Genomic DNA, 13,660 nt, shown 5'->3' with positions numbered 1-13,660 from the left:
GGCTTGGCCCAGTCTGAGAGGTGACTGGTGTGGGTCTGAGGGACAGGAAGGACAAGGGTTTTAGGCAGAGAGAACCGAGAGGCGTTGAGGTGTAGGACTGATGAGAGCAGGGTTTGGCTGGAAAGTGCAGAGTCCCTTGTAGATGTTACTTCCCCCCACCCTTTATTGAAGGTCAATGAGGAGCCATTGAGGGTTTGAAGGAGAAGGGAGGTGGGGTGATCTGATCAGATTTCAGTCTTGCAAGGATACACCTAGCTGAAGTGTGAAGATTGGGTTTGCAAAGGCCAGGAAGAACTTGGAGTGTGTGTGTGTGTGTGTGTGGGGGGGGGTGACAGAGGTGCCTTGTCAGCATCTACCTGGGCCTTACTCAGACACAGAGGTGGAGAGAGGGAACAGCGGAAGGGGCACAGTAGGTGGAGGACATCGGGAGCCTGTGAGTCCCAAGGGGAGGCTGGACCTGGCCTTTGCCATTGCAGGTCATCAGGGCACACAGGGAGAGGAGGGGAGACACTGACCTCAAGCCAGAAGAGGAGACAGAGGAAGAGCAAAGGGAAGGAAGGAGAGTGTGAGGGTGTGGTTGCTCCGAGGGTGGTCCCCAGACATCAGCCGCATTGCAGGCTCCTCCCCTCTTCCATACACACCTGTCTCCCAGAATCTCCTGTGAGCCTGGTTCCACACCCCTACCCCTACTCCGGGAGACAGAGTGCAGTGAGGCCTGGGGTGCTGTGGCTGGGGCATTTCTGGGGTGTAGGAGCCTCAGCATCGAAGGCAGTGGGCAGGTGGTCAGTTAACACCAAGACAAACGCATCCCTTTGTTGGCCTTCCCAGACCTGTGCAGGTGGATCCGCAGGACCCGTGGCAGAGCTGATGGTGGGAGAGCTCCTGGAAAGTAAGGGGATGGAGACAACGTGTGGACAGCTTGTGTTTGCAGCGCATTTGGCTGTGAAGCAGAGGACAGGGCAGAGGCTGGAGGCAGAGGGGGAGTAGAGTAGGGAGCTGGTTCTTAGTAAGGGAGTCTGGAGCGTGGAAGGGATGGTTCCTCTGTGGGAGGATGGAGACAGCATGGGGCCAGCTGCGAGGGCTTGGAACTAGGAACACATGGGGACCTCTGTGCTTGGAGAGTGGAGGGAAGGACCATGGCGGGAAGCAGGAGGCTGCAGGCAGTTTGAAATGCTCATTCTGGCATTCATGCCACAAAGGGGAAGTCCACGTTCAGCCTGATTTGGGTTGCCTTTGAGTTCACAGTCACTGAGCCTCTGGGAGGGCTGACCCCAGGGGAGCAGGTGGAACAGGGGTTAATGAGTCCCTAACACGGTGCTCCCGTCCTTCTGTAAGCTTCCAGGAGTTCTCATGTCCCGCACTGAAGTCCGCCCTTTCTCTCTCCCAGGCCAGAACTGCACATTCCAGCTGCAAGGTCCCAATGGGACAGTGGAGAGCCCAGGATTCCCGTATGGCTACCCCAACTATGCCAACTGCACATGGACCATCACCGCACAGGCCCAGCACAGGATCCAGCTCGTGTTCCAGTCCTTTGCCCTGGAAGAGGACTTCGATGTTCTGTCGGTGTTTGATGGCCCGCCCCAGCCGGAGAACCTGCGGACAAGGTACCTCTCCCTAGTGCACACCCGGGGCCCCAAGAAGAGGAGCTTGCTTGGGAGGAAGGTTTATGGTCCCCAAGAAGACCACCTTCTTTTAATTTCCCCATTCCTTTTGATGTGCATAAGTATCTAATAAGTAGGATTGATGAGTAGGGCATTTGGGGGAACTAGATGGAAAACCTTCATATGGAAATGCTCGTGTGTTGCGGTGGATTTGTTCTGAAGAGTGTGGTGGGGGCAAGAGGCGCGGAGTCACCACACAGACCCCAGGAGTCGGGTGAAACAGGCCAGAGGCAAGCAGCCCGCAGACTCATTTATTTCAGTTGGTACAACATCTTATATAGTCAAGGCAGCCAATCTGGTCAAGGGGCGGTCTTTGCACACACAGCCATAGTCATTTTTCTCCTTGAACCCAGCAGATCAGAGGTTGAAGGATGGTGGTGATGGGAACGCATATGCCTTGCAACATGGATTTGAAACTGCCCTTACTCTGCTGGGATTTGCCTGGCACTTGGGCGGCCTTTCACCATGGCTGTAGAATCTGGAGTTTGGGGAAGTTCTCATGCTCCCAAACCTGTACCCCTGAGTGTCCCCCAAGTGAGAGTGTTCACATGTGAGGAAGAAGACAGGAAGGCTTGCTTCACTTTTCTGGGTTATGGGGCCAGAGTGAAGGCCACAATATCATAGCTCCTTGGGTTTTGATGACTCAGAGGCTTGTGTCTGGTCACACAAGCCTTGTCCCTGTCCCTGTCCCTGTCCCCTCCACCCAGGCTTCTGGGTGCCTCAGGAAGCCAAAGGGTTAATGGTGTGGCTAAGCTCCAGGGAGTCCCAGTGCTAATTGCTTCTGAAGATCGGGTGCACTCTGAGCATCCCCTGCCTGGTGCTTAACCTCAAGGCTTTGTTTAAGAAGCACTGGTGCTCTCTGCTTCCCGGTTCCTGGAGCAGGGTCACCCCATGTTTATAGGAGCCCAGGGTTCCCAGGCTGTGTCTCTTTTCTCAGCCCTTTTCTCTCCCCTCTACTTGTCCTCTGCAGGCAATGCAGTCTGGGAAAGCTGCAGCCCCTAGGCCATGTCAGGACTTGGTGTCCAAGGAACCAGGAAACCTTTGGAGGGTTTTGAGCCAGGGAGACCCGTTATTTGATCTACCTTTGACTGCTGCGGGGAGAACAGAGTGACAGGGGTGAGGCAGGAGCTGGTCAGCCGGAGGCTGCTGTGATGGGCAGGTGATGGGGAGGAATGGTCAGGCTGGGCCCTCTTCCAAACCCGACGTGGACAGGATTTGCTGCTGGATTGGGGATGAGGTATGAGACTCAGAAAAAGGGCTAGAATGATTCCATTCTTTTTGGCCAGCATGCGTGGCAGCAAGAGCTAGCTGTCTCCCGACATGGGGACGGCTCCGAGGCCCACAGCCCTCTGAATCCATGGGAGCTGTGGCAAAAATGTCAGGAGAAAAAAAATGCCTCTGTGCTCACTGTTTTCCATCATTGTTCCCTAAACAATAGCCACACAGGGTACTGACTATTTTTGCATAGCTCTTCGCTTGTATTAGGTATGATAAGTAATCCAGAGATGGTTTAAAGGGTATGGGAGGATGTATGTAGGTTGCTATTTTTTTTTCCTGCAAAAAGCTGTATTTCCATTTGGTCCATGGCTTGGGAGAGGGCTCTGGGGTGGTTACAAAGCTGCATAGTGGCTGGAAAGGGAGGCCTGGGGAGAAGCCAGGGTACAGGAGCTGCTGAGGCGCCTCCAGGCTCTGGGGGTGAAGCACCTAGGCGTGCTGGAAGGGGAGCTTTCCTGAGAGATGCTGGGGTTGGTACGTGGTCGCCCATCTGCTTGACGAATCTCACCTCCTTATCTTCCGGGGAGTGGCTTCCCAGACAATCACAGAGATGGGGGCTGGTGAGGGCAGAACTGAAGGCATGGCAATCCAATGGCCTGGCTCAGCTTCTCCAGGGCCAAGGTGGCTCCTGTGGCATCTGGGGCTCATCCTGGAGTAGGCTCCTGGGTGGCCTGGAAGAGGGCATGACCCCAGGTGCAGGTTTTGCATGTGCAAGAGGTGCTGGGCACCTTCATGCTTCTCAGCCAATGAGCAGAAGCAGCAGCCTGGCCCTTCCCACCCTTGTGGTTGGGTGGAAATAGAAGCCCAGAGAGAGGAAAGTGTTGGAGGCCTGAGGATGCAAATGGACCAGGTGCTGGACAGCAGCCTTCTCCCCGGAGGAATAATCTTGGCCAACGTGGGAGCCCATGTTTGGATGGCAACAGGGAAAAACACACAGAAGTGTTGGCTGGTCCTGGGAGCAGGAGATGGCTGGGAAGTGGCCCTGGAAGTTGTGAATGCAGAGGACACTGTGGGGTGGTGGATGCTGGAAGAGGGGGCGTCCCCGCTCTGTTTCGACAAACACAGCTGAAGCCAGGGACGGGTCTGCAGGCCTCGGGACGTGCTGCCCGTGAGAAGGCTACATGCAAACGCTGCACCACTGTATATGGGGGACTTGAGCATCAGTGGAGGTTGGTGCCCACTGGGGGGTCCTGGCACTGATCCCCTGCGGATACCCAGGGAGGGCTGCTTTTGCAAGAGGAGTGGTTGGGGGTGGGGAGGAAGTGAAGGCTTTAGTTTGGCAGTCTACAGTGTGAGGTGCCTCGTGGATACCCAGGCAGAACTGCTGAACATGCACTGAGGATGTGAGTTTAGCGTTCAAGGACAGGAGACGTAGACTTGGGATACCGGGACCACGTGGTGCTCAAAAGCTGTGAGACTGGGTGAGCTCCAGGGGAGCTGGTCCTGGCCTTCAGACTTTGGAGCTCAGGTGACACCCATGGGGCACCTGCAAAGACTTTGGGTGAATGTCCAGTAAAAGTCGGGCGGGGCCAGCCAGGCGCTTGGCTGAGGTGTGGCCGCAGGCAGCCAGCTTTACAATTCTGTGCCCTGGCGTTCTTCAGGCTTCGCTGGATCTCCAGGCTGGGACCCACAGGGTGTGGTCAAGCCTGTATGTCTGATGCTTGGTGTTTTTGGACTCTGAGGGGAAGAAGGCTCACCAGAGTGGGAGCTGCTCTAGCCCATGTTCCAAGGCATGGAGGGCTGGGCTCCATGGTCCTGGAGGGCTGGTGAGCGGTCCTGGCCAGGGCGGCTGCCAGTCATCCCAGGAGGCACACAGGGACCTGATGGGTTCCCAGCTACAGCACAGCAGTCTGGCCTCCAGCCCTGTGGGAGGAGGCAGCACTGGGTGTGGTGCCTTCGGTTGGGTGTCCCTGCTTGGGCTCCTCGTCTCTGTCTTCCTGGTCTGCTCATTTCACAAGTAGCCAAGGGCCTGCAGCCTCAGCCCGGGGAAGGGCTGGAAGGATCTCATGCCTCTTAGCACACATGGAACCAGAGGAGCTCGCTCACACTAGAAAGGGAAGTGACCCCAGAGGCCATCCGGTGACACTGGAACGTGATGTCCTCGGAGGTATTGAAGTGGGTATGGAAGGGGGGCCCCAAGGGTGTGTTTGGTGGGGACCTTGAGTCTTTGTGAATTGTTTTCATGTTCTTCCAAGGTTGTTAGTACACACAGGTTTTCTTCAAATGCCCATAACAGCTGGGGGTTGGCCAGGCTCAAACAAGGAGCCCAAACTCAATCTGTGTCTCCCATGTGAGTCACAGGGACTCAAGTCCTTGAGCCACCATTACTGCATCCCAGGGTACAAATTAGCAGGAAGCTGGATTCAGAAGCAGAGCAGGGACTCAAATCGAGACAGTTATGGGAGGTGGGCGTCTCAGTTATGGGGGATGGGTGTCTCAGTTATGGGGGATGGGTGTCTCAGTTATGGGAGGTGGGTGTCTCAATTATGGGAGGTGGGTGTCTCAGTTATGGGAGGTGGGCGTCTCAGTTATGGGGGATGGGTGTCTCAGTTATGGGGGATGGGCGTCTCAGTTATGGGGGATGGGCGTCTCAGTTATGGGAGGTGGGCGTCTCAGTTATGGGAGGTGGGTGTCTCAGTTATGGGGGATGGGTGTCTCAGTTATGGGAGGTGGGCGTCTCAGTTATGGGAGGTGGGTGTCTCAGTTATGGGAGGTGGGCGTCTCAGTTGTGGGAGGTGGGTGTCCCAAGTGCTTCTTCTCTGCTGCCAGGTTTTCTTCTGTGTGTTTGTCTAGGAAATCACCTCTTTTCTTGAGGTTTTCAAGTGTGTTAGCCTAGGACTCTGTAACTTTCCCACTCCATCTTCCAACCCCCGCAGTAGGGGCACTACGTCCCACTTCTGGCGTCTGCCCTGGTGCATTTGCGCTCTCTTTCTTTTTACTCGATGAGTCCTGCCAGAAGTTTGCCTGTTTTATTGGTCTTTTTAAGGTTCTAATGCGAGGGCTATCAATTTTATTCTTTCTCTGTTATCTAACCTATTGATTTCTGCTTTTATCTGTATCCATTCTTTTTCCCCACTTACCTTAGGCTGATGTTGCTCTTTTGCTGATTTTGTGAATTGAATCAGTTCCATTATTTCTTGTTTGATAATAAAAACATTAAGAGACGTTTTCCCCTAAGTACAACTTTGACCATTTCCCATAAATTTTGATGGGTAGTTGTTATTTTACAGAGAGTTCCTAATTGCAGTTTTGTTCTTTCTTTGGCTCTAGGGCTTTTCCCTCAAAATTTCAAATAATATTTGTTTGTACTTAAGAAATTATTATCCCATTTTATTGCATTATGATCAGATTATGATTTCTGCTTTGGAGAATTTGTTGACATTTTCCCTCTGCATGAGATCAATTTTTATAGACGTTCTATGAGTATTTGAAAAGAACAGATATTCTGTCATTGAAGGGTAAAAAAAAATCCCATTATTCATATAAGTGAATTTTTTCTAATTTCTTATTCATTGCCTAATTGATATTTTTCAAGAAAGAGTGTTTTGGTCTCACATTTACACTGTGGCTTTTGCTAGTTCTCCTTTTATTTCTGTTTTACTTTTGTGTATTTGTTGCTGTATGCTTCAGCATGCAATATTCTTCAGCATGCAATATTCTTCAACATTTTTGAACATTAAATCTTCAAAAGGAATGTTATGCTTTTCTAATATAAATTATTTTTATCTCCCACATTTTTAGGGGCCCTTAAATTCTGATTTGGCACCAATATTGCCACTGTCTTCTCCTTTTAGGTCTGCATTTATTGGGTCCGTCTTTGTTAGTCCCTCACTTTTGATACATCTACATGATTGTATCTATGTGATCGTTTTAAGGGGATTTCTTAGGAAAGCATCCCCTTGGTTTTTTTATTAAGTCCTGGTGGTCTGTATTCTTTAATAAGAGAGTTTAGTCCACTCACTTTTTTTGGTGATAATTAGTATGTCTGCTCCTCTTTGGTATTTAATGCTTTCTATTTCTTTTAAAGATTTATTTATTTATTCATTTGAAAGCCAGGGTGACAGAGAGAGAGAGGGAGAGAAAGGGAGTGAGAGAGGCAGAGAGAGGCAGAGAGAGAGAAATCTTCCATGTGTGGGTTCACTTCCCAAATGGCCACAAGTGAGGTCTGGGCTAGGCAGAAGCCAGGAGCCAGGAACTCCATCCTGGACTCCCATATTGGTGGCAGGGACCCAAGCACTTGGGTCATCTGCTGCCTTTTGAGACATCATCAGGGAGGTGGATGGGAAGTGGAACAGCTGGGACTCAAACCAGCGCCGATATGGGAAGCTGGCACTGCAGCCGGTGGCTTTATCCACTACACCACAGCACTGGCCCCCATCTGCTGCCTTTCGAGACATCATCAGGGAGGTGTTTGGGAAGCGGAGCAGCTGCACTTGAGCAGGAGCTTGGAGATGTGGGATTCTGGTATTGCAGTCGGCAGCTCAGCCTGCTGTGCCACAACACTGGCCCCAGTGCTTTCTGTTATTAAGCCTCTTTACTGCCACTTCTTTTTCTGTCTACAAATGCATGTTTGCTTTGCGTCCTTTCTGATTTTTGTTCTACTCCTGGTAAAATTTCCTTCTTTAGAGCACATTTTAAGCTGTTCCTCTCTGTCAACATCCTGCCTGGCTAACCTTTTTCCTAGTCAGGTCTGGTTGGCTCTTCATCTTGGCAAACTTCCTCAGTTTTGGTAGAAAATGGGCAGCTGTCTCGTTTTCCCAGCCACCAATGTAGGTATTCCATCTCTTCTCGGACCTCAGATAACTTCCTTGAGAGTTTCTGGGTGTTTAACACGGCATCTTGGCTCTGCGTCTTGAACTGGGAATTCCTCTCACAAACGTTTTTAATCTTGCTCCTGCCCGTGTGATTCGAATTGGGTTTTTAATTTTTTATGTGTTTATCTTTGGACTGGTTGTTGCTAATTCATGGAAATACAGTGATATCCGTACATAGGTCTTATAGGCGGGACCTTGCTGAGTTCAAATAGTTTTGTTGCTATCTGTGAATCAAAACATCTTGCTTCTTTCTCTCCAATCTGGATGCCTTTTATTTCTTTTCTTGCTTGATTGCATTGGCTAGAAGTGCCATTGTAGTGCTGAAAGGACAGGATGAGTATGGACGTCCTGATCTGATGGGGGAAGCCACTGTTCAGTATGATGTTCACAGTAGGTACTCTGTAGACACCTTTTTTTTTTTTTTAAGATTTATCTATTTATTTGAAAGGCAGAGTGATAGAGGGAGAGGGAGAAAGATTTTTATCCACTGGTTCACTCCTCAAATGGCTGTAATGGCCGGAGCTAGTCCAGACCAAAGCCAGGAGCCCAGGGTGGCAGTGTTCCAACTACTTAAGCTATCATCTGCTGCTTTCCCAGTTGCATTAGCAGGAAGGTGGGTCTGAAGCAGAGCAGCTGTGACTTGAACTGCCTCTGTGATATGGGATGCTGGGGTCGCAAGTGGTGGCCTTACCTGCTGCGCCCTGGCACCGACTCTGTCTGCAGAGGATTTGGCACGATCTGGCTGCAATGTGGAAATACTCTGGGATAGGGGCCAGACTGGTGACTGTGGTAGCCTGCATGGGAACAATGAGCCGAGAAGGTGATGTGGATTTGGATGCTGTTGGGAAGGAGTTGTCCTGAGAGCTGTTGGTGGATTTATAGGGACTCTGCAGTGGGAACAAGAGAAAGAAAGGAGCGGGGGATGACCCTGCAGTACCTGGCTTGGAAACAGAAAGCAAACCAGATGGGCCTGCAATGGATTCCGGTCTCCACTCATCTGATAGAGCAGGGGACTCCCTGCACGCAGGGTTGTCCTGGGGTGCTGAGGTGCTGCAGGTGCAGACCAGGATCTACGGCTCACTGGGCTCTGCATTGAACGCCACGACCTCATACAAGGCCTGGCTTCTCTGAGCCTCCTTGAAGTGGGTGTGGGGGATCCGCCTTCCATGGCTGTTGTCTTGGAGGGGAGCCCCCTGCTGCAGATCCTTAAACAATCCATAAACACGGTTGGCATCCTGGCATCCTTTCCTGTTCTTTGGGCTTAGTAACTTAGACCTATCTTGGGGGCTTTGCTGCCTGTCCTGACTTCATCCCAGCCTACCCATTGGGCTTTTTAGATTGGGGGAATGGCTGATGTGGTGGAAAGATGCTGAAGAAGGCATTGGGCTGAGGAGGTGCCCATTGTGTATGTGCTATGTTATGTGTCTGTGTGTAGTGTGCATGCATGCAATGTATCATGTGTCCACATGCATGTCATATATTGGGTACGTGCACATACTATATCATGGACATCATGTAATATGTATGTGAGTAATGCAGCACGTGTATTTACATAATGTGTACGTATGTTATGTATCATGTGTATGCATGCAATGTGTATGCATATTATGTGTCATAGCCTTGCTGATCCCATGGTAATCCTCTCCCCCACCCCATTCCCAATGCAGACAGCGTGGAGAGGGGCCGACAGCAGGTCCCTCTCTACTTGCCCCACCTGGGGGCTTGCTGTGTTTATTGTCTGAAGCTTGATGGGCACAAGTCTTGCAATGCATGGCATTGCTGCCTTTTGAATGCAGCTCCCTGTTCTCTCCTTCCACCCCATGCTCTGACCTTTTGTATTATGGATATGTCCCAACAAAAGGCTGAAGGGTCCCCTTCCCGCCCAAGGCCCCAGCCCCCTTTAAAGTCACCTTTGTCCACCTTGTCCTGGGTTGTGCTGTGGCGGTGAGCTTCCCTCCTGGTAGATTCCGGTTCCTTGAGCCTGGGAGCCATGCCTTCTACCACATTTTTGCTGAGGGAGAGCCCAGCAGCGAAACATGCCCTAGTCTTATGAGTGATTGATGTGAGTCTGAGTTCCAGCTCCTCCCTCACTGTGTGGCACTGGCAAACTGCCTGGACCCTTACCCTTAGTATCCTTATCTATAAAGTAGGTATATCAAGATATGCCACCCAGATTGGTCAGTGAGGATTAAATCAAATTAGGTACATAAACTACTTTGGATTGTGACACAAAAGGATTGCTTGTATACATGTTGAAAAATGAAAAAACACCATTAAACAAAAAGATGAAGCAACTCAATAAATGTTTTTTAGGTCTCAACCGAAGGCAGTTTGCCCCACCCTGACCCCAGCTTCCTCTCAGGCCACTTGGCAACCTCTGGAGACATTTTGATTGCCACAGCAAAAAGCGTGCTACTAGCATCTAGCAGGTCAAGGCCAGGGATGTTGCTGAACATCTTACAAAGCACAGGACAGCTGCTCTCAACAGAGAATTACCTGGCCCCAAATGGCAGTGGTGCCGAGGCTGAGAGACCCAGAGGCAGACTTGAGTTACGGCCCTTTGGCACCACGTAGACTTGGGTCTGAGCCTCTTGCTATGCCAGTGACCTGGGGGCAAGTGAGTCAGCCCAGCTGAGCCTCGGTTTGCTCCTCTTGGTGATGCTGCGACAGCTGCACCTGGCTTTGCTCAGGAGATGGTGCCAGCAGGCACCTTGCACACAGCTTGTTCCGTGTGCAGACACCATGCCTCTCCCAGCCACTCCCTTTCTCCACCAGGAGCTCCGAACCGAACCGTCTCCCCGAAAACATCTCACATTTCATCTGGAGCTATTCACACGCAGCAGCAGCAGCCCGGGGTGCCAGAAGGCAGCGTCTGGCTGCTCGAAATTAAATTTACAATGGAAGCTGATCAGAGCCTTCTCATAATGGGTCAGGGTGGGAAACGGGAGTTGGAGCCCGTCCTAAGGCCGGGGAGGCTGTAGGAGTTTGGAAATTAGTGAGAGAAGAACAAAGAACCTTCCAGAGAATGCAGTGTCAGCCCTGGCTGGATGAATTATTGAAACAATTCCCGCATCTCCGCTCGTGCACAATTAGGGTTGCCTCTCCGTGCTGGCACTCAGCCCCATGGCTTTGCAGTTGCACGTGGAATGAAGTTTTTCAGTAGGACACAAGCGGACATAATCTGTGGAGTCGCTGGTAATCAGTGGCTTCCCTCTCTAGGGGAGGGCTTGTAGGGAGCTGGTGGCCACTGCGTCAGTTAAGCACTGCAAAGCCACCCTCAGCCACCATCTGGGCTCGAATGAGGGGCCGTGCCACAGATTGACACACACACACACACACACACACACCCTGTGCTTACTGGCAATGAGCGTTCTGTCTCGAGCCCAAGGTAGATGCAGTTGGAGATCTCTGGAGTGAGTTCCAGATGTCACTCGACTGCTATCGGACATCTGTTTGGAAGCTGTAAAACCCCACATATTTGCCAGGTTTATTGTCTTCTTATAAATAAATGTCACAGCAGAGGCCCTCAAAAGATTTGTCTGTTGGATTAAAAAATGTGCCTTGCATATCAGTAGGGTGTCCTGGGAGGGTCCTCTCCCCAGAGTCCCTCTGGAGGGTGCTCTAATGGGCAGGGGGTGGTTGGTTGGGGTGGGGGATCCAATGGGATGAAGAAAAAAGCTTTGTTTAGGATGGGACCAGTGAGAGTGCTGAACAGGGGACAGAAGAAACGAACACAGAATGCCTGCTGTGTGCGAGCCATCATGCTAGACCTATTTGTTCACTTATGACACGTTTATGGAAAGTCTACCAGGAACACCAAGCACTGGAGGTGCAGCGGTTCACAAGGCAGCTCCGGCCTGCAAGGACCTTGCTCTATCGTGAGGGAGGCAGAAAACCAAGCAGCAGGAGGTCCAGGATGCTACAGGCTTGCATGGGGAGCCTGACCGGGTCTTGGAGGCTGCTCATCTGCGAGCTTGGGGACCCTCGCTTCCTCTGCCCCTTAGCGCAGTTCTCTCTTCACATCACGGCCCAGTGGTCGCTTCCTCACCCGGGCATGTGACATCCCTACTGCCCATCCTGGTGAGCCCTTCCTGCGGTACTTGTTCAGATCACTGTGCAGCCATGCTGCATAATTTTACTTGTGTGTGTGTGTGTGTGTGTATCAGAGAGAGAGAGAGAGAGAGAGAGAGAGAGCGAGCGAGAGAGAGAGCAAGAGAGAGAGAGGAGAGGAGAGAGAACATCTTTGATTTATCCCATTTTCACAAGACTGTAAGCTCCACGATTAGCCACTCGCATTACATTCTGTTGTAGTTCCAAGACCCCACACAGTGCCTGGCATACAGTAAGTGCTCAACAAGTATTTCTGAAGTGAATGGATGGATGGTGTCTGGAGGAAGGGCTCCCTGACAGGGGATGGAGGGAGGAGAGGGGGAGGGTCTTTTAAGCCAAGAGAAAAATGTGCATAGGTCCAGGCCAGAGTGTGGGAAGACAAGGCACAGACTGACACCAGTTTTGTTCGTTGTGGCTGCAGTGTCAGGGAGAGCGGGCATGGCTGTGGCCAGATCGCCAGGGGCCTCTGTACTTTGCTGGGAAGCTTGACGCATGTCCCTAGGGAAGTGGGGACGCAGGGAAATGTTCTAAACAGGCATTAGAAACGCGAGCCAATAATTCAGAAACCACCCGCACCACCCCCACCGCCACCACCAAGAGGCGGGCAGGAGCCATTCTGCTTGTAGCAGTTAAGGAAGCAGCCAAGCCCTCTGAGCTGCCCAGTGGCTACAGGAGGAGTGGACGGGAGAAGCCTAGAGCCAGAAGCCAGGCTTTCCTCCAACCTGAGATGCCGTGTCCCTATTCCATTTCCTTTTTAAGCAGTTCCTCCAAAAAAAGCGAAAGCATCAGGTGCGCACTGTGTTTACAAAGTCAAGCAGTGCAGCACAGAGAGTGAAGTCCCAGTGCCTCCTTCCCCAGGTGCTCGTCCCGGCCATGTTCCCTGGGGGTACGTGCTGTTAACAGTTTGGTGTGTGGCCAATTTATTTTTAAATAAAGATTCATTAAACTGCCCATGAGGCTTATTGGGACATCCATCAGCCCTTTAAAAATTGTTCTGATGAATTAAGTGTAAACTAATTAGAAACATGGATTCAATTACCCTTGAAACACACAAGGGTTTAATAATTAATAGGAAGAGGGCTTGAGGCCAAAGGCATTATGGATTTTATCAAACCCCTAATATCTGAAAAGTAAATATGTTTGATTCACCCTAAATGCTGGCAAATTTGCATCCCGCAGCAAACCTGTTGGTGGGAGCCGTGTGTTTAATTGGGGAAGTTATTCTGTGATGAATGAGTCAGCAGAAGTCGGGTGGAGAGGCCAGAGCCCACTGGGAGTTGCCGGTCAGAGCTGCCTGGGACAGCAGTCCTGGCTGACTGCACTCCGTGTTCTATGCTGTCCTTGAACAGACAGTCCTGGAGGGGGATGGATACTGCTGAGGTCCCCGGTGTGACCACCAACCCCAGCTGTGGGCCCCAGCATCTGGGGCTCAGAGTTGGGCCAGGGAAACACTGTAGGACTTCTGGAGGAAAATACTCAGTTTATCACCTTGAACTATGAACTATATGAACTGTGATGACGTAGATGGCTGTAGGGAGGGTCCAGGGGTGGAATCCTATGTACCTGCTCTGTGCCAGATGCTGGATGTGCTCAGATGCATGCATCTCAACATTTTTGTGCCCCTCTCCCCAATTTATCTTTTGGTTCCATTTTCCATTAACTTTCTTGTGTCCTTGAACCTTATCTCACTTCATCTTTGCAGGCTTCTGATGCCTAAGAATCGGTGTCTCAGAGGCGACACGCCTTGGGAAGCCGTACACAGACTCATAGCTCTCTGACACCCAAGTTCACATCAGGGCC

General features: G+C 51.2%; 1 protein-coding gene across 1 annotated transcript in view; it reads left to right on the top strand.

Annotated features, from left to right (window-relative positions):
- Positions 1-13,660, top strand: part of CSMD2 (CUB and Sushi multiple domains 2) — a 615,632-nt gene that overhangs the window by 58,454 nt on the left and 543,518 nt on the right. The window contains exon 2 of the mRNA XM_062193240.1: positions 1,388-1,604. Within this exon, the coding sequence (XP_062049224.1) occupies positions 1,388-1,604 (217 nt within the window). The remainder of the gene's footprint in view (positions 1-1,387; positions 1,605-13,660) is intronic.

Source organism: Lepus europaeus, chromosome 5 (genome assembly GCF_033115175.1).
Source record: "Lepus europaeus isolate LE1 chromosome 5, mLepTim1.pri, whole genome shotgun sequence".
Classification (NCBI taxonomy): Eukaryota; Metazoa; Chordata; class Mammalia; order Lagomorpha; family Leporidae; genus Lepus; species Lepus europaeus.
Note: the sequence above shows the minus strand (reverse complement) of the source record. Positions and strands in the feature narration are given on the sequence as shown.